Source organism: Myotis davidii, unplaced genomic scaffold (genome assembly GCF_000327345.1).
Source record: "Myotis davidii unplaced genomic scaffold, ASM32734v1 scaffold973, whole genome shotgun sequence".
Lineage (NCBI taxonomy): Eukaryota > Metazoa > Chordata > Mammalia > Chiroptera > Vespertilionidae > Myotis > Myotis davidii.
The window spans coordinates 137,570-163,321 of record NW_006284945.1 but is presented as its reverse complement, the minus strand read 5'-3'; the positions used below and the strand labels follow the sequence as shown (position 1 = coordinate 163,321).

The window sequence follows — 25,752 nt, the reverse complement described above, 5'->3', positions numbered from 1 at the left end:
AAATAAAACACTCAGAGACATTTTGAAGCCCTGTACAACCTTAGACACCCACTTCACTGGGTGCAAGGGCTGCAGGCAGGCCTTCACTTGCATGGTAATGCTGCGCTTCTGACACTTGGCATGGGACAAGGCAGCCACTGCGTGAACTCCCCTCCAACAAGCCACACCCAGACGTTGGCAGAGGATGGTGGTTATGAAAGAGATTTAATCGTTCATTATTTGTGTCTAAATGCCAGTGGCTTGAGTCTTTCATCTATTATCAAGAGCCACCGAAGAGCCTTTTCACAGAACCACACCTCTTTTCCTTCACATACACACACACACACACACACACACACACACACACACACACACACCACAGACACAAAAACCTATATCTGCAGTTCACAGCTGTTCCATTGCCAAATTTGGTGACAAAGAAAATGTTCAGTTCCACCCAGGATGGCTCAAGAAATGGAGCACTATTATTTTTTATAATATTTTGATGGCTTTCCCATCTCACATTCATCCATATCTGTGGGCAAATGATGAACTAATGAAACACACAGGCCTTTCTAGGTTAAATGAGGATACGAGGAAAGAATAAGTATAATCTTAAATATGATCTTTCAGTTGTTTACAGAGACTGCAAATGCAATGCAAACCCAGAAAGCTCATGTCCCAGTCGATTTTTACAGATCCCTCACATGTCAGACTAGCTACATATGTGTAAGTAAGTCACTTGGTGCCAGAGTTTCAGGCCGTAGGGACTGAGAGTGTTTACAGTAATCGCTAACTTAATAATTTTGAGGCAATCAATGTAAAATAGAAGCCGATTCATCACAGTCTATTTATTAAATTAAAACATATGACCTAAGCTTTTGGAGGAAAAAAGGCTGTGTTTTTATTGCAATTGTTGGTTTTATAAATTTGACTTGAACTCAAATTCATACTTCTGAACTAATTATAAATTCTTCTTAATGTCAACTCCATATATAATGTAATTTTAACATAAACTCAATGTAATATAACAACATACTATGTTTCATAATACTATACATGCCACCCATTATCTTTTTTGTTGTTGGTGGTTAAACTATTACATATGTCTCCTCCCCCCCACCACCGCTCCCACCCCTGAGGGCAAACCCATTATCTTTTTAGCTAATACCAAATAATTTATTCATTATGTTGATCACATAAGTCCTTCAGGAGATTTTTGAACCCATTTGATCTGAGAGAATGTTTCTGGTTCACTATTTTCCACAGTTATGTACATTGACCTTCACTCTTACCAGAACATACTTTTCCATCCCCAGCAAATCCTCTCAAACACTGACACGTGGCAACCTCTCCCTCTGAGACGCACTGAGAGTGTGGACCACATCTCACGGGACTACAGTCATCTTCATCTGCAGAGAGCGAGAATCCCATCGGATTATTTCCATACCTCAGAGGTGACAATGGGCTTTCATGTTCTGGGTTCTACTGAACATGCCAGTGTGCCCTTTTCCAAGTTCTGGGATAGGTTATTCTCCAAATAGAAACACTGCTGACCTGGAAGTTATATCCACCTTAAAGGGCTCACACGCCATATGTTCTCATTTACATGCTCTCAACAAATCTTTAGTCCTAAAGAACTGTTTGGTGTTCAAACAGCCCTGCATGAACTTATTTACAATTTTTAAAAGCATTTAAAATTTGAATTATAACATTTCTAGGAGTAAATGGACTCAAGTTTCAGAAGGTTTGTAGCTTATTTGAGAATTCCCAACCATAATGACATACAAAAGAGGTCAATATGTTCTTATCCCTCAAAGACACACAGTGTAATATATAGCAAGTAGCTCTGTGTACTGACATGGCAAAGAGATTCAATCATAAAGATTTAGTGTTGATTTACTAAAATTACATTTCATATATAACAGAATATGTATGTTTATTATCAAGATTTATGCAGAGACTTGCAAACCTCAAGGCACTTTTACAAAGTCATGAACCATATAAACTAAATGCTGTAAATGGATCATTTCATTTCATACTCCATTAAATGCAAATGCCCCAGGGGACAGAGTTGCATGCTGAGCCATAAACATGAGCAAGTCCCCCCCTACCCCCCTGCCCTTTAACTACTATATAATCACTCTCCAAATGCCTCCTCCCTTTTGGAGTTGGGGGGATCTGACATACCACAGTAGGATATAAACTGTCATCTGTCTATTCACGAGTAAGTTTGCTCATCTGAGTATAGAAGAGGTCAAACGTGCCCATAAATTTAAAGAAAGTTAAATGATCAAAGTAGGATTTGATGCCCTGTGAACGCAGACTTGGGTAATTGTGTTTGAGTTGCTTAGCTATTTCAGTAAGATTTCTCTTGTGGGAAAACATACCTTTCAGGCTTGCCTGGTAATGTGTCACTCCTGACTCTTAAAGATGGATAACTTCAGACTAAATCAATTACCCATTTGATTCGCCATTTATCTGGAGGACTAGCTTCCAAATCACAAGGCTGTTCAGAGTGTGTGGTGGACAGTATTCAATTACTCAAGACATTTTAAATCACTTGCACAATTATCTTAAATTAGAATCTGATTCAGGATTTATTTCGTAACTTGCAAACCCTAAGGTTGCTTTGCACAATAAAAAGCAATGGATGTGCAATTGTGGGAAGGATGGGCTATAGCCAACGTTCTTTCTACCATAAACTAGCTCTGGAAAGAAGAATGCCTGGGCTTTGCAATCCTCTTCTCTAAAATACAAGTGACAATTTCTGTCCCATCTACTTTACATGATTGTTAAATGTACTTGGAGAAAAAGTGATCTTTAAAACTCCTTTGAGAATTATATAATATTATACATATCTAAATAAGGATGATAAGGAAGAAGCATGCTGTGACAGCCTGAATCACAATTTGCCTTATCACACTAGAGAAGATTCTGGGGCCTGTTGGTAAAATTAATAATTTCATTCAAAAGCACCTAATGCATACCGGATCCTATGAGAGCCAAAAATACAGTGGTGGGGAATATAGACAAGGACTCTGCTTTCTTATATAATTAACTAGAGGCCCAGTGCACAAAATCACAATCCAGAACCACTGGCTCCTAACCACGCACCTGCCTGCCTGCCTGAGGCCCCTAACTGCTCCCCTGCCAGCCTGATCCCCCTAACTGCTCTCCCCTCTGGCCTGATCCCCCTAGCTGCCTAACTGCTCTCCCCTACCAACTTGATTCCCCTAACTGCTCTCCCCTGCTGCCCTGATTACCCTAACTGCCTATCTTCTCTCCTCTCCTGGCCTGATCCCCCTAACTGCCTATCTGCACTCCCTTCCTCTCCACGCCCTGCGGACCCCAGCGCAGGCCTGAGAAGAGGTCTCCGCCGCAGCCCTGCCCCTGCCCTGATTGGTCGTTATGTGAAGGCATCCCAACCAATTTGCATATTCCTCTATTATTAGTATAAATTATTTAAGTACAGGTAAGGTAAGCACTCTTCATAAAATAATCCCTAGTTCTAAGAGAACTGAAGTGGCTCACCTGGATCAGGAGACTAGGAAAGGCTTACTGAGCAAGGGCACATAAAGCTGAGGTCTGGCCGGGCCAGCATGACTCAGTGGTTGAGCCAAGAGGTCCCAGTTCAACTCCCAGTTAGGGCACATGCCTGGGTTGTGGGTTTGATTACCAGTGTGGGGCATGCAGGAGGCAGCCAATCAATGATTCTCTCTCATCATTGATGTTTCTATCTCTCTCTCCCTCTCCTTTCCTCTCTGAAATCAATAAAAAAAAATTTAAAAATGAATACATTTTTTAAAAAAGCTGAGGTCTGAAGGATTTGCAGGACTTGGAAGGATTAGAAAGAGCACCGTGGGCCAAGAACACAGCACATGCATGCTACCGGTAAGACCAGGGTAACTGAAGCAGGTCACAGAAAGCCGAGGACAGAAGGGCACACATCTTGGTTGGTGAAGCGTGTAAGGGCTAGTTTATCTAAGGGCCCAACAGGCCACATTACGAATTTTAAATTTTATTCATGAACTAGAATCATTCATAATTTTAGTAGATTTGACAATGAAATTTTTATGATTGAGTCTCTTTGTCATATTATACACAGATCAACTGGCTACAAATCAATTCGTGTCTTTGGGGAATGAAAATATATTGACCTAATCCAACATAGAGTTTTCAAGCTCTTTTTAGTATAGATACTTTTTTGAAATGAAATCTCACTCATAAATAAGACCCCTTAGCTTAACACAGGTAGAACTACAATTTTATAAGCAAAGACAAAAATAGAACACAATCCAAGTATGAAAAGATTAGGTCATTTTAACCAAGACAATCAATTCCATCTAGTCTACACAAGGCACAGTATGTCTCCAGATGAGAGCCAAACACAGCCTATGATATATACATTCCAAATATTTGGCCATTTCATCACTCTTCCATTTCAACCCATGTGCCTAAATTACTGTCATTTATCTTGATCTTTAAGTCCCCCAAACATTAGTCTTTCAAAATATATTCTATGAACCTCTATGGATCCCAAGTGACTTTGAAAGTTTCTCTATACTGTTCATATTTATATTGTTTTATTCCATCACATTGCTTGTCTCCACATCAGACCATGATCTTGGAGACTATATTTATCTCATCATGGCAGCCAGCACTTAGCATGATGTGTGACAAATAAATAGTTATTAAATGAATAATATTCCTAATGCGACAATGTTTTCCAGTTCTCACTTTCTTGACATGAATTATTTGGTCATAATTTTTTAAAATCTTTGGTCAAGTCACTAACTTCATATATCTTAGTCTCAGTTTTTATATCTGTAAGATGATGTGCTGTGGTAAGTATCAAATTGGAGGATAAAGTGCCTGGTAAACTCTAAAGCTCCATATAAATTATCATTGCTAAAAATATCCACCTCTTTGTATTGTATTAAAAAATCACACTGATAAGTTCTTATGAAGAGGGATAAGACTTATACATTAACAAATTAGTCTGCAGATCATAAAAGTTGGGCGAGCACTTTGTTAAGTGTAATGTCCTACTGTGGAGTTTCCAAACATATTTTAAGTCACAGACACTGTTAAATCTTACTCAGCTGCACTGATTGAAGAGCAGAGACCTAGACTGAGAAGGTGTGGGGTCTGCAGAAGACCTAGGGCTGAGCTAAATCCAATTTGAAAACCACCGGTCTCATGAGTGAATGCAGAATATAAAAGAATTATGTTCCCTAAAGTTGTTAAATACTGAACAAATAACTTAGCAATTTGGTGATAAATGTGACATATAGAAGGAAAATTCTAACAGTTGCTATTTGTGGACTTTCTGGAGCAGCTGAAGCAAATGACCTTTATTTTCTTATCAATTACTATCTACTTTCACACTAATGGAAGTACAGCTAGATGGGCCAAATATCAAAACTACAAGGTGTGGGGGATACACTCAAATCGGTTCTGTCTTATTTTTCACCCTTGTTTCCACGTTAGATTTCTCCCAAGAAGGTTCAGTGCAGAGTCTCAATGAATAAAGTTCATATCCAGTCTAATAGGGGGCCATCTTCCTCCAGCACATGGTTGGAAGAGAAGTTCCAAAGTTGGAATCCAAAGTTGGGCTTCACTAGTTTTGTGTAGATTTAGCCAACATTAAGTTAGAGGATAATTCAGAATTTTAATTGGTAGGATGGAAATTGTTGGGACCAAAGCTGTACTGGAGGATTTATTATTCATACCTGACACCATGATTTCAGCCACCAGCATATGTTGAGAGTCTGTAATGTTATCTTCAGATCCTCGACTGCTGGATAAGATGCCTGATGGCATTACTTGATTACTTAGATCTGCGTTGCTACCTATTGAAGGTCAACAGATATAATTAGTTTATCTTTTATGATTCAAAAAATGTTGTATTTAATTTATATTTATGGCTCTTTTTTGGGTGTGAATTCAGATTCATTCTTACAGTAAGAGCATTCAAGGAAACTATCAGGGTCTTGGTGACTTAGAAAACCTCACCGGCTATACCACACCATCCCAGCTTTACTCCGTGCAACTGATGGTTGAGGGGGAGGCAGTGGGGGTGAAAGACAGGACATTTTTAGGTATTGGCAAAAAAACAATAAGAGTGAAATACTACAATCCTTATAAATATACTCAGCCCATAATCATAGACTGTCATTACAAGGGAAAATTAGCGGTCTGATCTCCCCAACCTGACTTCCATATGCACTCCTCCTTTAGGCTGTTTCAAGACTTACTTTTGCCTGATTTTTTATTTAAAAATGTGGAGGAGCATAAATAAGCCATAATTTAATATAGGCATAGGACCTATACAACCTCCGAGACATGGAAAAATTAGATTCCCTAAAACACCAAATACTCTCTCTAAGTATGGTGCATGGATCCCTGAGGTTCCATTGCATGGAGTCTATAAGGTCAAGCTATTTTTTTTTTATAAAAGGCAAATAACATTGATGTTTTTTGTCTTTTTTCACTGCGTCTACATTGATACTGATGGGCAAAAGTAATGATGGGTGGAGTTCAGTGCCTTAGCATGAATCAAGGCCATGGCATCAAACTCTACTAGTGCTCATATTCTTCACTGCCACATACACTCACACACACACACACACACACACACACACACACACGTGCTCGCGCATACATTTCACTTTCACTTAAGAAGATCTATGATAAAGAGTAAGAATGATTAATTTTTAAACATCTCAAGCATGGAATATTTGGCTCTTTGATATTCTGTATAATAAAATGGAAAGTACACATAAAACACTCTGTTATCTGTGAAAATACTGAATTATGATGGTTGTCTGAAGGAAAATCACTTGTATGTTCTTTGAGTTGCAAGTTGAAACTAGCCTCTTTTTTCACTGAGCATAACTTTCACTCAAAAGAATGACTGATAAACTATGTTATTAACACTTAAAGGTTTGGCAAGCGTTTTTTGAGAAATGAATGAAGTGAGCCTGCCACTTCAAGGGGAACAACTCACAGCACTTGTTGCCAATAATAAAATTTGAGCTTTCAAGTGAAAAGTAGAATTATAGAAAATGTTTTCATCTACCATGAGCTTGACAAAAATCTCGATACTCAAAGACTTTTCTGATGAGTTAGAAGATAATAATAAATTAATGTGATTTCTGTATATTAATGTGACAATTGGAAGACCTGCATAACTCAACCATATTTTCAAATGACCAAAAGATGATGCTAATAAACCATGCAAGGTAAAATAGAGCCACTCAAAGCACAAAATAGACCCCTGGATTTTAATATGTCAGAAGGCAAAAAAGTTCATTGATATGGTTTCAGATTCCACATTGCAACTAAACTCTAAGAAACTACCAACTGTATAGTTCTGACATAGTATCAAATAAAATATACAAAAAAAGGTATCTTAGAAAAGGTATTCCCCCTTTTCTAACCCTATGTCTCTGTGAGACAAAATTTTCTTCATGTTCTTCAACCAAAACAACACAGTAACAAATTTAACCTATAAGCAGATATGAGAATCCAGCTGCCCTCCACTAAATCAGATATTAAAGATATAAAGGAAAACCAATGCCATTCTTCTTACTACATGTTTTTGTTTGGAAAAATATAATTATTTCAGCTCAGCTGGTGTGGATCAGTGGTTGAGTGCTGACTTATGAACCAGGAAGTCACAGTTTGATTCCCTATCAGGGCACATGCCTGGATTGCAGGCTCAGTCTCCAGTTGGGGGCATGCAGGAGGTAGCCAATCAATGATTCTCTCTCATCATTGATATCTCTATCTCCCTCTCCCTCTCCTTTCCTCTATATATTAATTTTATATAATAATAAAAAATATATAATAATTCATTTATTTTCTTAAATTATGTTATGTTCATATATAACGGAGTATTAGTATAATTTTAATATAAATATTTTTAGAATCTTTTAGTTTTAATTTCTAATATAAATATGGATAGATATAACTTACGTAAACAAAAACTCTTTATGGTTCTCAATTATTTTTAAGAATGTAAAGGACACTTGAAACTAAAAATATTGAGAACTGTTATCCTAAGACAACAATGAATAGAAAGTCCTGAAAATCCAAAATATCTAATTCTAGTTCATGGATAGATTGATCCATTTATTTGCTGTCAATCTGTCATTTACCTTACACCATGCCTATTAGATGAATACACATTTAAAAAATATATATATTTTAAATAAAAGGTAAATTCTCTTTAGTACAAAGATATCAAGAGATATATCCAAATATACCAAAATTGCTTAGGGGTACAGTCAAGAAAAGGAAGTCAGGACTACTGACACATCACACTGGACTTGCTCTTCCTCTTCCTCAAAGTCATAGTTAGTTTTTAAAAACGTGATCACAGCCTTCTCAGGTTGGATTCCTCATGCTTGCTTGAGGAAATATTATTTATTAGAAAAGACTTTGACTTCTATCTTAACACCAATCGCGTGGCAGGGGTGTTGTATATGACCACCTCCAACATTGAGGCCATAAAACTTCTAAACAAAATATCTCTGAACATTAATTGAGGTGGTAAAATACTGGCATTTATTCCTAAACTTGGGCTACTCCACCATAAAGAGGGGATTGGAGGATTGGACTTTGAATATTTTCTTTTGTTCACTAAGTTTACAACAAGAGGAGATCAATTCAATTTAGTCTTTAATAAGAAGCCCAGACTCATCAGAGGAAGAAAAACAAAAAACAAAAAAACACTTGGCCTCCCTGAAAGCAGGGAGGGCTTCTAATTATACAACATATTAAAACTCAGCAAAAGCATAGGGTTTTCTTCATGTGCTGTATGAAGAAACTGTATCCCTGAGCCAAGGTAGGAGATTTAGCACATAATTGATTACATTACCTGCCGATATCTGATGAACATTTAGAACCAGACACTTCTTCCCACCTGGGGCTTTCACAAAACCTTCACGACATGAACACCGAGCAATTCCAAACTTCTCTTTGCAAATATGTTCACAGCCTCCATTTTGGAATAAGCAGGGATCCGCTCCTAGTGGGGGAAAGAGCTGCATTCACCGATGGGCTTGGAGATCAAAAGTGCTCATTGATACAAATCACTGTGTACAGTTCAGGGGGAGAGAAACTCGGTGTCTCTAAGTGGAGCCTGTAGCAAGGGCTATTTCAGAAGCGCTCCTGTAAGGAGCCCAGTTTAGCTCAAAATGTTATTACCTTATGAGTTACTTATGGAGGATAACCAATACTGTTGTCTGAGAAGCTCTTTAGAAAGAGGATATTCCTATTTCCTATTGTCCCATGACCCAGGCAAACGGACACAGGGCAGCTCAGAAAGAAGAGTTGCTGTAGGGCACTAGGTGCCTTTTCTATCTGCTCACTCCCTGGCACGCTCAGGGCGTGGAGAAAGGCCCCAATGTAGACAGAAGCTTCCCCTGCAGGTGGTTAAACTGTCCCTCTCCCACCCTCATCCTCAGTGCCTTTAACCCAAGAATCTTTTAAAAAGACGAGATAGATAAAAGCTGTCTAGTAGGGGGGGAAATGGGATTGAAAGAATAAAGCCCAAATTCACTCCCAGGCTGTCTTACTTTAGACAAAATCCAAATCTCGGGAAATCTTAACATCGACCTGGATTAGTGAGAATTGCAACATCGCCCCTCCTCCCCTGCCATCGAACAATTAAAATAGTTGCAGATTCCAGCCAAAGAAAGACTGTGTAACATGTCCAGTGTACCTGGTTTTGCCAATGGATGAACTACAACCAGTGATGAGGGCTTCAGCATGCTGCCTCGGAGACGTACCCTGTTTTTGCCAGTCCTCTTGTGCACCCTTATTACCGATGGCATGGTCCAGTCGGAGAGCCACACGTGATCCTCAAACACAGCCACAGCAAACGGGTGACCTGGAAGCAGTCCCAGTGCATTACATACGTCTTGTCTTTGCCATGAATATTTTTAAAAGAATAAGGCTTGAAACACACACACGATTCCTACACTTATCCCTACCTCATCTTCAAATGGGAGCCTGGTGGTATGAAGTCCTAGCAAAGCCCATGGTCACCCAGCATTTGGAGAACTGGAGAATAAGGGCTCATTGGCATACAGAATGGTGCAAATGTAGGCTTACAGTTATGAGTATGCAAAACACAGAGTTTATTCTTGTATTATTATTTAGTAACTAGAGGCCCGATGCACAAAATTTGTGCAAGGGGTTCGCCCTCACAGCCCCTGCTGCTTCGGCACACAATGCATCGTGCTGAGGATGTTTTGTTGAATTGTACACCTGAAATCTGTATGGTTTTGTGAATCAATGTCACCCCAATAAATTCAATTAAAGAAAAAAAATCCTGAACTGACAGTTGAGAAGCCACCACTTACATACCTGTAGATGGCACTGTAGTGATGGGAACAGTTATTTAGACATTTAATGTCCAGTTATTTGATAATGGCCTTTAATAGGGAGTGGCATTAGTCACAGATTAGAGTAAAAATACAAATTATTTTTTTAAATTTCTGCTATGATTTTTGGTTTAGAACCTTGATTCTTTATAGTCTGGTGAGGAATTTTCAAATCCCTTAATACCCTCATATATCAAAGCTAAAATTTCACATTTATTTGGGAGATGCATTTTTAAAATAAGTCTTCACCTCTAGACCCATGACTTCACAGGAACAATGTTTGTTTAAATCTCCACTGTATATCTGTTTCAATAAATATCTGTTAAGCGCATGGATGAATAAAGTCTATAATTGTGCACAAGCTTATCATTTATGTGAAGCATCTCTAATTTTTAAAGAAACATAGAAGTATGTAACATTTACAGTTTTAGTTATCTTAATATATGTAACATATAATACTAATCTAGAAATTCATGACCTCTAAAACTAAAGAGAATGGGCAAAATAAATAACTTATACAGATTATTAGTTTGTTAGCTTATTCCTTAAAAAAGAAGCCATGTGTTTTCATCTTCCAACCAACCATTTTGTAAACCTCTGAAGCACCTTTAGCATCCCTCTGACCCTCATTTCTGTATCCAATCTGTTAGTAAATCTCAATTTTTTTCTTTACAGTGATTTTTCAATGGTCCTCCATTTTTCTGTTATTATGGAAATATTCTAGCTCAGGCCTTCATTAGCTGTTTTTTGGACAACTTTTGTAGTCTCCTGACTGATTTCCTTCTTTCCAAATTTCCAACTCTTATTCTGTTACTTAAGTGGTTATCCTGAAATACTAATCTCATATTCAAAAACCAATGCTCAAGAACATGCAATGGCTCCCTAGTACATTCAGAATTAAGTTCATCAACATATCTTGGCAATACTGACATACAAAAAATAATTTCTGCAGCTTTATTTCAAATGATCAAGTTTTATCATCATCTATTTCCCACATGGCCTGCTTCAAATGCTGTCTCCCCTGAGTCTACTAGTAAATGAATCTCTCTGGGAAACTCATAACCATTTGTACTTCTCCTTTAACAGTTATCATAACTACAGTGTTTTAAGGATGTTTAAGAAAATACATGATAACCCATGTAAGGTCTGAAACTATAATAAGGGGCAAAGCTATATTAGCCTTTGCACAGGTTATCAATAGATATTCATTAATCTCTGAAGAGGATATTATCTCTGTGCCGAAAATGACATTTTCTAAAACAAAAGAAATGATAACAGCTGAATCAAGTTCTTATTCTTAAAGAAGTTCTAAATTTTTTAAAGTTTTCCTTCTGATTTTTGGAAATCTTGGCAAAGAGAAATGACTGCACATCACTTTTTATTCAATATTCCAATGTTCAGGTAATCCCCAGAGAAGTCTGTCAGCCTGTCTCTATTTCTTTCTCATCAGATGGTTTAAAATGTGGTGTATGCACGTGCATGTGTGTATAAACACATTTTGTATTTAACACTCATCAGTTCTCAGTCAAGATGAAGAAATCACCCATCCCAAAGCCTCACCTACATCGTTCTGGGCAAGTCTTTGGCGGTTTGAACCATCCAGATTGGCCATTTCAATCACAGACTGCTTGGCATCGCACCAATACAACGTGTCAGTTAAGAAATCGATCGTTATTCCACTGGGCCAGACCAGCTCAGAGCTAGCGATAACCAGCCGGCCGTCGCCTTGAAGAGAAGAACTCTCAATTCGTGGATTAATCCCCATGTCAGTCCAGAATAATCTCCTTTAATCAAGAAAGCATACAATAAATAAAATTTGCACAAAAAATCCTCCTATTCTTTCATCATTGGGAACATCAAATTGACTACTTTAGAATAAACTAAGGACTATAGAAGAAGCAAGTATAGCACTATGTTGGATGAATCATTTTTTCAAAAGCAAAACCTTAATCTTTTCTATGTAGATCATCTTGGACAGAAAATGTTGAATTAAGGCTCAGGTCATTAGATAAAAAAAGAATTATTAATTTTAAAAAATTGCAGAATATTACTAATTGAAAGTGTGTTCAAGTGCATTTTTTAAATTAGCATTTCATGGTACAAATGGCATGAAATCTTGCTAGCTTGTCCTTCTATGCAGATATAAACTCACTGTACATGTAAAATTACAGCATGAAGAGAAGAGCATATTTATCTACTATCCAGTTTTACACAATGTACTCGGTTAACCTTGTTAATTTAAGTTCTGTATATCACATTCTATAACTGCTGAAGGACATTTTTTGAGGTCCATATCTTTTCTCTGGCCTGTTTAGAGATGGATATATTGTCACTCTTTTATTCATGTGGCTGGCTCCAAATCAATGATCAATTATTACCATTGTTATCTTTCCCATAGACCATCATAAATAAAAGAGCTGTTTTTTATCCTTGTTTTTGAAAATCTAGGGAGGAATTGGTGATTCTCCTTATTTCTCTGAACTGAAACCAATATTTGTCGCTAATTCATAATTAACAACATAGAATCTTCTAATCTTTCATGATTTCTATTTCCTTTTGTCTAAATCTAGAAGTGACCCATCATTTGAACTCATCTTACGATTTTTCTAAATAGAATTAATAAGTCATACAATCTAAACATCATCCTCTGTTCAAGAAAATAATAATGTAACCTTTTAAAGAAAGCAGTTTAATGGGCTTATCTCTGATTGATTACTAAATTACAGCCCATTTCTTTTAAAAAGAAATTGAATTTGATTAAAATGAAAGGATATCTAGAGAATAAAATATTTATATAAAAATAGAAAATGAAAAGACTTAAAAATGAGGATATCATGGTAGCCACATCATATCTGAAGATGTTGCCAAATCTAGTGGATTTTCTTGGTTTTCAATTCCCTTGACCCACTGAGGTTTGAGGACAGATTTTGGACATTAGCATTTCATTTCAAACATGACCTCTCAGAAAGGCACCCGAATTTCACAAGGACCTACTTGGCCATGGGATGAACAGCGATTCCTCGAGGCTGAAAGACATCCTCCTTAATGAGTATTTCACGATGTTTTCCACTTAAATCACTGCCTTCAATGACAGATTTCCTAAAATGCATGTCACATTAAGGGGCTGTTACATTACATTTACTTTTTCAACAAAAATACTCCTTTTCACTGTTGTTTACTAAATGCAAAGACCGACATTCTAAGCTACTCCCTCTGAGCATGTGTGTGCGCGCACACACACACACACACACACACACACACACATCAGGACCAAATGCCCACAAATTCTATTTTTGTAGTCTTTTCATTAGCATGCCAATATTTATCCCAGGCAGTTAAATTACACAGTGAAAGGATAAGGTAAGAGGGAATTGTGTCAGTGGCCTGGCAGGGACACAGCCTGTAGTGCAAATCCCACCATCCCGTTCTCTTCACAGCCTCCCATCACCCCAGGAACCAATGGAAGCCAGTAGAAGGGGTGGCCTCATGGTCACAGATCCCGGGAAGGAGGAGAGGAAAGCTCTGAGGGCCCGAGACAGCCGCACAAGGACAGCAAGGGAAATTTATGTTGACTTTTATTTTCTTCCACATGATATTTAGACAAATGAGAGCATTAAATGATTATTATTTGCTAAACTTTATACTTAATAAATAGCTCTCTGGAATCTGGCAGAGAAGAAATTGTTTGTTTCCTAGTGTTTCCATTTATTTGTCAAACAAACCTTGGTTATCAAACAGACAGTTACTGAGCAAGCACCTACTGTACACGTCAGGAATTGGCCTAAACACTGGAGACACAGCAGCCTGTCTCTATCCTTACAGAGTGTAGAGTTCAGTGGGAGAGCCAGGGCTGGGAGGGAGAGGGGAGGGGAGTGGACAGGCAGAGAACACCCTGCCCTGGCAGGCGGGGCTCAGTGGTTGAGCCATGACCTATGGAACCAGGAGGTCATGGTTCAATTCTCGGTCAGGGCATCCTGGGTTCTGGGCTCCATCCCGGTAGTGGGGGTGTAGGAGGCAGCCGATCAGTGGTTCTCTCTCATCACCAATGTTTCTAACTCTCTCTCCCTCTCCCTTCCTCTCTGAAATCAATAAAAACAAATTTTTTTAAAAAGAACAGCCTAAGCAGAAGTGAGTGCCAAGTCTGGGAGACCTGAAGCGTGGGAACAGTCCTCATGCTGTGGCTTAAGTATGGAGAGGACAAGGTGGACAAGAGAGAATGGTGACGGAGCTGGGGCAGTGGCAGCAGGATGGAGAAAGGGGGATGGAATCAAATGCTAAAACCTACTCGGTAAAACCCCCACCTGTCACTGGTCTGGTGGTAACCTGGGCTTCCGAGCAGCTTCTGGAGCAGACAGACCACAGGCAGAAGGGGGGAGAGGAGCACCCCTTTCCCACAAGGGGCACTTGTCCTGTTTCCCTACCAAAACCAGGGAGTATATCTTCTTTTCTTTAATTGATTTTTTACAGAGAGGAAGGGAGAGGGAGAGAGAGTTAGAAACATTGATGAGAGAGAAACATCGATCAGCTGCCTCCTGCACACCTCCCCCCCCCCCACTGGGTATGTGCCTGCAACCAAGGTACATGCCCTTGACCAGAATCGAACCCAGGACCCTTGAGTCCAAAGGCCAACGTTGTATCCATTGAGCCAAACCAGTCAGGGCAGTATAACTATCTTTTAACACATTCAACAAACATCTGTAAGGACCTACCACCTTGTTCAGGTGTGCTGCCTGCCGGCCCTGTTTCCCTACTGCAAATCAGAAAGTATGTTTGATAATATATAGCTGTTGCCGGGGAATAAGCCCACATGTGCTGGTTGTGGGCTCGATCCCCAGTGTAGGGTGTGCAGGAGGCAGCCAATCAATGATTCTCTCTCATCGTTGATGCTTCTATCTCTCTCTTCCTTCCCCTTCCTCTCTGAAATCAGTTTTTTAAAAAATAATTTTACTCCCAGATGAAGGGGATTGCAGGGCGGCAGGTATTTTCTAGCTCCATGTGTCCAAGTCACTCAGCCACACTGTCACTGTGCTGTCCCCTGGCCGGGAAGGAAGGAATTCTAAAGACGCTCTGACTGTGAGTTCTGCTCTCATTGTTGCATCACCTCTAGATTCTGACTGTTTTGAGCAGGAGTGAGGGGATGAGAATCGAGACCATCAGAAACCCTGACTCCGGAGCTATCTCAGGCAGGAGAGCTGGAATTCCTCTCAAAGCTTCCTGAGGGGTGAACTCAATAATACACTACTACTTGATTAGACCAGAAAGCAAATCCCCAACTCCAGTGTAGACAACGAGAAAGCTGAACGAACACGGACACTGAGCTCACCTGAGCTCAGGCATAACCCTGAATCTAGTGGAACATCTTTCCTTTTGTATCCACACCAAACCAGTCCCATTGTCACTGGGGTCCCCTAAGATCCACACTCCTTCCACGGCAAGAGTTCATCTAGAACAGTGATGGCGAACCTTTTGAGCTCGGCGTGTCAGCATTTTGAAAAACCCTAACTTAACTCGGGTGCCGTGTCACATATAGAAATTTTTTGATATTTGCAACCATAGTAAAACAAAGACTTATATTTTGATATTTATTTTATATATTTAAATGCCATTTAACAAAGAAAAATCAACCAAAACATGAGTGCGTGTCACCTCTGACACGCATGTCATAGGTTCGCCATCACTGATCTAGAACCTTAGAAAAGTGATTTTTTTTTTGCCTCATGGTAGTTTTGATCTCAAAAGAATGAGCAAAAGATGTATATTTTCACCCTCTTGATTCTTTTTTACTGGGCGATTGACTTTAGGACTCCGGATTCCTTAGTACCAAATAACAGCACTGTCAGTGAAATTATCAATTAGCTTCCTTCCTACTGTTAGATGTTCATCTGAATCTGTCTTTTCGTAAGCCAACCTAAACTAGGGGCACCCACCTGGTTCTTCTACTGGTTCAGAGTTACCATATAATCTAATATCACAAGCTTGGAATCTCAGCTATTTAAATCCAATTTCTAGCTAATATCAAGGTTTTCAAACTATAAACCTTTCATTTCCAGACAAATTAAAGGTTTTCTTTTAGCAGCTGCCTTTAGAGGAAAGAGGGCTTAAGAAGGGCTTGTTATTACCGAAGCCAGCGAACTAGGGAATCTGAGGCCTGCGTCTCAGGCTACGGTGCCTGTCTGTGTCTGAAGGCATCGCTTCCGCCGTGGGTCCCCTGCTGCTATTAATCAAACACGGTTCAAATTAGAGGGGCCGGGCAAAGGCGGGAAAGATGAGGAGACCTGGCAGCCTCGCAGGGGTCGACAGCGCTGACATCTGCTGTCCTGATCAACGTTTACTCTTCTGAGAAGAGCCGTGTACAAGCTCTGTCATTAGGCACAGCTGACATTTTAAAGGTCCTTTTAAGTAGGTTCACCACAGAGGAGGCCGTTATGGTGATTTTTATCATGATGACAACTGAAGTTAATTTCCTTGTGTTTTGTGACTCTGGCTTGAGCACATATTAATCAGCGCTGACTGGGGGAGGCAGTACAGATCTGTGATCATTAAAAGCATACGCTTCGGGAGTCGCTGTCCTTGAGTTCAAAATCCAGCTCCGCTACTCGCGGGCTGTTTGACTTTGGTAAAGTTATTTTACCTCGTTGCTTCTCACTTTTCTCCTCTTTAAGTTGGGGATCAGAAAACGAATTTTGGGGTATCATGGATATGAAGTTCTTAGTGCAGTATCTGGAACCTTTCAGTTAATAAATACCCCAAAGAATAAAAGAAGGAAGGTCTGGTTAAATGCGTGAATGAATGAATGAAAATATACACACTCTGGATATAGATGTGCTGCATCACATCAGCATCTGGCTCGTTTTTAAAAATGCCTTTGTCTCCTATGGGCTATCCGACCAAAGAGCTGCTCTGGGGCATAGAAAGCCTCCCCCAAGCATACAGACCTGTTCCCTGGGACCACCCGTTATGCCAGGACTGCTGATTTCATAGATGGGAAGCCCTAATTAATTCTCCTCTCTTTAATGTAATACGATGCATAGGTACCAGGTGTTCAGGTTGGCCACCATTTCACTCGATGGCTTTAAGTGGCTCTGGGAAAGCATCATTCTAGCTCAGAGCATCTCTGACACCATCCTGTGAGGTGCTTCCTCCTCTCCCAAGCAGGGAAGTGGGCTCTCACACCACGCATGGGGGATGCAGGCACTTCCTCACCCTCCTCCCACCCCCACCATTCCTGGGGCTCACACAGCCCCCCCCACACACACACACACACGCACACGCACACACACACACACACTCACGTGCAGCAGTCCCTTCTGTAGCCCCAAGAGCAGTCTGCTAGAAACACCACAGCTTCTCTCCGGCTCTGTTGCTTTCCACCAAAGGGAAAACGGGCCATTTCTCTGATCTCACGAGGACTTTCCTCACAGCTCCTCTCTCCCTCCTTCATGTCACTTAGAGAGCCAGCATGTGGATTCTAGTCCAAGAGTTGTCACTTGTGTGCTGTGTAACTTAGCCTTTCTGAGCCTTAGTATCCCATCTGTAAAATGAGGGGTTGGGCCAGTTGGTCCCTGAAGCCCCTCCCGGCACTCCCTCTGGGAGTGTACACCCCTCATTTGGCAATTGTTTATGCACGGCCTTAGGACATTTCCTGGGCTGAAATGTAGACCAAGCATTTGTATTGGTTTTTCCTGTTGCATGGGCTTTATCTCCTGGCTAAACTGTGACCTGACTGAAAGGATGAAGCACTCCTCTTGTTCCTTTGTATCTCCCATGTCGCGTGGGAGAGCGCTCCATCGACAGCAGATGCTCAAGGAATGCGTGTTGACTATATTCACGCAGGTTTTGCTTTTCTAGCCTGAAGTGCAAAAACACATGCTACTTTCTTTGCCCTCAAAATTCTCCTACAGGTACAGATCCAATCCTTATGAAAAGAGGAACATTTGCCTGGTGGGGGTAAGGGTGGAGGGAATATGGACAGCATTGGGGACATCTTTTCCAATCCCAGCCGTATTTTCCCATGTTCAAAGTGGAGGATGAAGGCAGCTTTCCTACCTACCCCATGACTCCTACCTCACATGGCTAAACAGGGAACATACCCTCTGTCTGTCCAATAGAGTTTACGGTTAATCCAGTCTATAGCAAGACCTTCGGGAGCATCTATTGCTTCCTCGATGAGCCTTTCTCGCTGGGAACCATCCATATTGGCTCTCTCTATCCACTTCAGGACTGTATGGGCAAAGTATACCTGCAAAAGAGAACGTGAACAATTTTTATTCGTTTTAAAAAATAAATGTGGAATATATACAAATGGTTGAGTATCATACACTGGAATTGTTGAGAGCTTATCTTTGGACATAGACACACCTGCAACTGAACTTCAACCGAGCTGTTTCCCAGATACTTGTAAACTTCAGCAAGTTAGTCAATGTCACAGTCCCAGTCTCCTCATTGGTAAAATGGGGATTATAAGAGCAAGTACATTAGTTTTATACATAAAACTCTTTAGCCCTGCACCTGGCACATAGTTCGTATTATAACTGGTAATTTATTCATCTTTGATCATTGGTCAATAACAAACTGTACTTGAACCCTACGTTTCTGCAGACTGAGAGGGAGCAACGATTTTCAGTTTAATGGGGACTGCACACTGGGCTGTGTCTTCTGCACAGTCCACAGCACTCCACTCACTGCAGGTCGGGAGACACAGGTTGCTCCCAGTTTTGCCACTTGTTTGTTTGATAACCTTGGCCAAGTCACTGAACCTCAGTTTTCTCAACTGTAAAAATGAGGAAGTTACACGAAATATTTGCTAAAGTTTTTTCATCTCTTACCTTATATAATTGCATTTTAATTGTCTAACAGACCATAAAATGGCCTGTTCTTGCAGGTAAAAAGTTTTTTTTCAGTCTAGTACTCTGTCAAGTAGGTACAAGTAGTTCATGAGAATGTGAAAAACTGGGATTGGTCAGCTTACAATTTAATGATAGCATTTGTGGGATTTTAACTTGAGTACACACATATACATAAATCTATAATCAATAGTGAGAGTATTCAAAAACTGGTAATTCATTAGGTTATCATCTTTCCAGATATCATAAGTTACCACCTTTCTAGACCTGTGGTTCTCAACCTGTGGGTCACGAACAATGAAAATACATCCTGCATATCAGATAATTACATTATGATTCATAACAGTAGCAAAATTGTAGTTATGAAGTAGCAACAAAAATAATTTTATGGTTGGGGGTCACCACAACTATATTAAAGGGTTGAGGCATTAGGAAGGTTGAGAACCACTGTTCTAGATAAGATAGAAAAGGTTCTATCCCATAATACAAAATGGGTACTTCTCATATTCAAAAACACTCTCCTAGAACTGCTTCTCAAATTCAAATTGACACACAAACCCCCTGGGTATCTTGTTTAAATGCAAACTGTGATTCGGTGGTCACAGGTGGAGCTCAAGAATGTGCAGGTTGCCCTCACTGGTTTGGCTCAGTGGATAGAGCGTCGGCCTGCGGACTCAAGGGTCCCGGATTCGATTCCGGTCAAGGGTACGTACCTTGGTTGCAGGCACATACCCAGTGGGGAGTGTGCAGGAGGCAGCTGATCAGTGTTTCTCTCTCATTGATGTTTCTAACTCTCTATCCCTTCCCTTCCTCTCTGTAAAAAATCAATAAAAATATATTTTTTTTAAAAAAAAGAATGTGCAGGTCTAACAAGTTCAAGGTGATGTCAATTCTGATGGTCCAGATACCACCATTTGAGAAGCAAGAAAATGAGGACATTGACCAGAAAAATAAGAGAGCCACATAACAAAATTCATCTAGTCTCCATAATCATCTAGTTGTAAAACAATACTATCTGTGCAGGAAAAAAAAGACTAGTGTGGTAATAAATGAATCTTGAACTGATTTTTTCTATTAATTTTTTTCTATTAATATAACTTCCATGGAGTCATATAGATTTAGCTCAGGGAGAAGAAAGAACTGTTTGCTAGTGTTTAATTACTAAACTTTTACTTGCAAAAGTAGTTATATTTGGCCATCAATCCATACCAATTAAACATGGAATTAATTTGCTTCTCTCTCTCTCTTTTTTTGTGGCCATTTATCAGACTGCTTCAAATCAGGAAAAAAATAAAAGCATAAAGTTTAAAATTCTATAAATTAACCTAATAATAACTAAATAATTATGGAGGGAGAGTAATAACTATATAAACTTTAAGTATGGGTGATAATCCCCAAAGACACTGTAACATATTTCAAGCACATTCTAACTTAGCACAAAGACAACTAACAAAGATCAAATGATCAAATGATTAGATTGATAACAAAGAAATTCTAAGTTATATACAAAAACTTCATGTAAAAATTGATTATTATGTAAATAATTTCATGAGTTAGACTACCGTTCCCACATGAACCATAAACTTCCATTTCCTGATTTCCATGGTTGATAAGTCAGTAAATTCCCTCTCTCAATGACATAGATTAAGTGCAAATTAATAACCCATCCCTCCTAAGTACAACCCCAACCTCTCACTTCTCCCACTACCAGCAAATGATCACAAACCTACTTATGGGTTTTTCCTATGTGTATGGCACTGTGGTAGGCTCCAGAAACAAAACCAAACTTAAGATCTTGCTCAATTATCTCTAATAAAATAGCTGAATCACATCAAGAACCAAGGTTCTGATAATAGAAAATCCTTAACATTTCTCAAATGATGCTTCAATGTATATATTTACATTTTTCTGTGCCTAATGATTCTGAACTTGGAAGAGGATTGTCAAGTAGCCCAGGTCATCTATTAGGATTAAATTCTCTACTCTGTCCTTAAAGCACAGCCACCCTGTTCAAGTGACAAAACATTACCTTATTTTCCACAGGGTCATGATCTAGAGCGAAAACCGCTCCCATCTGCTGGCTGAGTAGGGTTCCATAATCAGTTCCATCAAAATGCATGTGTCGAATATCTTGAGAATTGGCAAACAGCAAAAACGGCTGTGGTCCTGATAACCAAATTCAAATATGGCTCCATTTAAAATACGCCTTGAAAGCCAAGAGGCACTTCTGACTCTTCCCTTTCCTTCGCCCTCTTCCTTAACTTCTGCAGTACTTGTTTTCTTAACTTCCCACCAGTGTGTGTAGGTTAAGACAGGCAAGAAGAGTTGCTTTTCCATGAGGTGACATATTGCCAGAATTTCATCACTGGATTCGTCCCTGTCTAGGGGCCTGCTTTTAAAATGCAAATTACTTAGAGAAAAAGCCGGCATTAAATAACCAACACCATAACTAAATGGTACAAGTGTTAGTGCTGTAATCTCCCTGACTCACGCATACTGAAACATATTAAAGTTAGCATATTGTATTAATTCAGATCTGAATAAATACCCTCCTCTGGCCTAAGCACTTCTAGAATGGAAGCATGATTATCTGAATTAATAACAAGACCCTTGTTAATTTTCAGAGCTCAGGTTGTGCTAGATTAACAAAGACCCTGGGAAGTTAAGAGTATTGGGCTAAGGCAATCCCAGATTGCAAGCATGATGAATCTCAGGAGAGATTAAATCAATTTAGTATAAATCTGGGATTTCCAAGGCTGTTGAAGGACACAAGAGATGTAATATTAGCAGATAAAATAATAGTCAAAGCATACAACTTCATTTTGAATTTTGACATCAAAAAACCTGAATTTGTCAAAGTATTATTATTATTACATTCATTGGAGAGTTAAAAATCAAATCAATCAACAAATATTTATTCAATTCTTTTTAACTATAAAGTGTTTAAATCTATTCTGGTCATGACTTTCACATATCCTGGAATACCACGCTTGATGTTATAGCAAATCTTTGCTGAATACTAATTAACTTCTAAATATTCCTCAAAAACATTATTATTTATATGATTATTACTTACATTACTTACATGTATAATAATTTGTTTTCCATCTCCAAAAATAAAAGATCAGACCTTTAATGATCTGTCTTTATAAATGAAATTTTTTTTCCACATACTTTTGCAGAGACACACTTTCAAACACCCACAGCACTAACCTGAAGCTACACAGCTTTTTTTGTCCAGTTGAAGGTCATACCCAGGAAGGCAGCCACATTCCCAGGATACTGGGCTGTGAGCGAGGCAGAGTTGGCTACATCCACCATTATCAGGTGATGAGCAGCCTACAAAAGACAATTGCTTGGTAATGATGCTGTCATTCAAAAATATAATAATTTTTCATCAAAATATTGAGGTGAGCCAGGTATATATAGATTTTTAAAACCATTTCCACAATCATTTATGCTGCTGCAATCAAGTTTATTTTGCAGAGATTAGAAGCAAAATGTCACCATACTCGACTTCCTGTAACCTAACATCTTGAGTGTTTACCCTTCACATCTCAATGGCCCTTGTCCTGGTGTTCTATTACTGAGTTCAAGACCATGTGCATTAGCAGTTGGTGGAATACAAAATACATTTTTTTAAATGTGTTTTTATTGATTTCAGAGAGAGGAGCGGGAGGAAGAGAGTGATAGAAACATCGATGAGAGAGAAACATCAATCGGCTGCCTCCCACGCAGCGCCCACTGGGGATCAAGCCTGGGCATCTGCCCTGACTGGAAATCAAACCTGTGACTTCCTGGTGCATGGATGATGCTCAACCAACTGAGCCACACTGGCCAGGGCTGAAATACATTTTGATGAGTTTGGCAACTGGTCTAACTCTTCCTAGTGAGAAATACATTTTCTCTCTCTCACATTTTTGGCCTCTTGACCGCTTTTGTTTTCTTTATTTTAAAAAAAAAGCCACACATAAGCCTTCTGCTAATTTTGAGTTTCATCCAACCCTCTATGTGCTTAGGTCTATGAAGACAAACGTAGAGAGGTATTTATAGGTGCAAGGAACAGGCTAAGTACTTTGCATCCATCATCTGCTTAATCCTGGCTACAAATCCAGAAGGGAGGTATTGTTAACCTCTACAGATGAGGAAACTGAGACCAAGGGAGAGCAAGTAACTAGTCCAAAATAGCACTGCTAGTAACTGGTAATGCTAACTCAGGGCTATCTAATTTCAAACCCCTTCATAGCCACTACACTCTGCTATCTAAAAACCAAAACCAAAAATATCATTTAGATCTACACTAAGCCATTGCATAAATATCTTTCAGTGCGTAATGTTGGAAAATCTATTCTTCTTTGCCAATAAGATGCAAATTATAGGTGTCACCTAGAAAAATGTATATTTTCAAACAAACAAAAAGTTAATAAACTTACCACTACATGTTTTTCCATCTGGCTCAAGCACTGAGCCTTCAGGACAGAAACATATGGGACCATCTGAAGTCAGAACACAGTCATGGCTGCATTCAGATGCATTGCTTGGACAGGAAATTAATTCTAAATAATGAAGAATGAGGTCAAGATTAGTGTTAAATCACATTTGTGGAAATTCAGTAAAATTGCTTGTTAATAAAAAATGCTATCCTAAAAAGAGTAAGTTAAATAGAAATCAAACACTTATGAATTACTGTGGTAATGAAGGAACAAAAGGAAAAGAAAAACTTCAAATCCAAAGAATATGTAAAGAAAAACATCTGATTTTGGAAAATGACTCCAGTCTCCCCTAACTTTCTTTTATGTCAAATGATATTTTTAAAGTTATTGGTCATCAAAATTCAAAAATATTTAAAATGGAAGTGGGCGAATGATCCTCAAGTTCATCTGGGAAACAAATTTATGTGAAGGGAAAACTGAATACGCTGTATGACTGTGGTTAGGTGTAGGGGCAGAATGAGAGGCTCTTAACAAATATCAAAATGTACCATGAAGGAGCAATAATTAAGACAGTGTGTAATGAGTATGGAAAAAGACAGAAAGAATAGTAGAACCAGATAGAAAGCTTTTTTTTATAAAAGACTCAAGTCCACATAAAGGTATTTTTTAAGATAAAGGTATTTTAAATCATTGAGCATGTGAACGATGTTCCATTCAATATTTATCCTGCCTTAACTGTACAAATTGTATCATTTTTTAAAAAATTGTATCTTAAAGTAACCAAATAGTTAATGAAAGTTTTCTTCATACAGATATTCCAGTTAATAATTAAAAGTAACTACTAGAACTAGCTATCGCCATTTGAAACCCTTGGTGCAATAATGAATCTAGGAAGTGATTGGCAGTGGCTGCTACAACCCTCCCCCGAAAGACCATGGCCCTTTTCTAGCCCCTCAGCCGCCTTGGCTGCTTCCAGGTGTGTTTGGTTGGTGGGGGCCCGGCACCAAAGGAAGAAGGGCGGTGGCTGAAAAGAAGACAAAAAGTCCTTGGAGTTACCCCCCGGCTCCAGCTCATAATAAATAGTGAAAAGTAAGTTCTGTGGGCACAAGCCGCTCCGAGTTATCAGACGGGGCAAGAGGGACTTGGCCATCCTCATCAACAGCGGCCCAGTGCTGTGGGGATCTGAGACAGAGTTCTGCACCGTTTGGCCAAAACCCGTGTCCATCACGGCAGTGCCCATAATATCGAACTGGAGAATTGTACACCAGAATCCCATATACTTTTATTAACCAATATCACTCTAATAAGTTTAATTTTTTAAAAAGAGAAATGCTACTAATAATATTGAATTGGGAACAACATGTGAAAAATGCCTCAGAACATACACACTGGCTACCGTTGACCCAAGTGATTCTATATCATTAGAAGCATGCCAGACAGGCTAGTGAACAGTGCGTCATGCAAAATTGTTCTTTAGTAAAACAGGCCAGAGCCTGTTTCTAAAAAAAGAACAAAAGAAAAACAAAGAGAAAGAAAGACTATAGGGGACATTTATAATGTGTCTCCTGATGGAAATATCACCACACCTATGAAGTATTCTTGCCAAAAATGTCGAAGCCGAGTCTGACCAAGCCTTTGCATCTATCTACAAGCTTGTAGAAGAAAAAGGACATCACAGAAGTGCCATCAGTAAAATCCAAAAACGTGAGAGACTCTGAAGGGGGAAAAATGGTTCTTTAATAAATATTTGCAAGGGGGGAAAAGAGGAGAGAGAATCTGTAGGACAATATAGAGTTGTATCAACCTAACACAACAGTATTACTACCCTTGTCCGGATACTTCTTCAAACCAAACAATTGTGTAAAATTTTTTTAAGATAATTTGAAAACTGACTAGATATTTGATATTATTATGGAATTATTAATTTTTAGGTGTAGTAATGGTATTGTGGTTATACCTGAAAACTGACTGAATATTAGATGATATTAGAGATTTACAGCGAGTTTTTTAGATATAATAATATATCATGATTTTATATGCTTGTCTTTTAGTAATATACATATAATGGATATCACAAAATATGGATAAATTTGGAATATA

The 25,752-nt window shown here is 39.0% G+C and overlaps 1 protein-coding gene across 1 annotated transcript in view; it reads right to left on the bottom strand.

Moving 5' to 3' along the window:
- Positions 1 to 25,752, bottom strand: part of EGF (epidermal growth factor) — an 85,002-nt gene that overhangs the window by 22,193 nt on the left and 37,057 nt on the right. Inside the window, exons 8-17 of the mRNA XM_006755233.2 lie at positions 23,653 to 23,775; positions 22,433 to 22,558; positions 21,249 to 21,385; positions 18,467 to 18,615; positions 13,371 to 13,475; positions 11,937 to 12,160; positions 9,713 to 9,880; positions 8,867 to 9,016; positions 5,715 to 5,834; positions 1,275 to 1,391 (exon numbers count right to left, since the gene is read on the bottom strand). Coding sequence (XP_006755296.1) covers positions 1,275 to 1,391; positions 5,715 to 5,834; positions 8,867 to 9,016; positions 9,713 to 9,880; positions 11,937 to 12,160; positions 13,371 to 13,475; positions 18,467 to 18,615; positions 21,249 to 21,385; positions 22,433 to 22,558; positions 23,653 to 23,775 — 1,419 coding nt within the window. The remainder of the gene's footprint in view (positions 1 to 1,274; positions 1,392 to 5,714; positions 5,835 to 8,866; positions 9,017 to 9,712; positions 9,881 to 11,936; positions 12,161 to 13,370; positions 13,476 to 18,466; positions 18,616 to 21,248; positions 21,386 to 22,432; positions 22,559 to 23,652; positions 23,776 to 25,752) is intronic.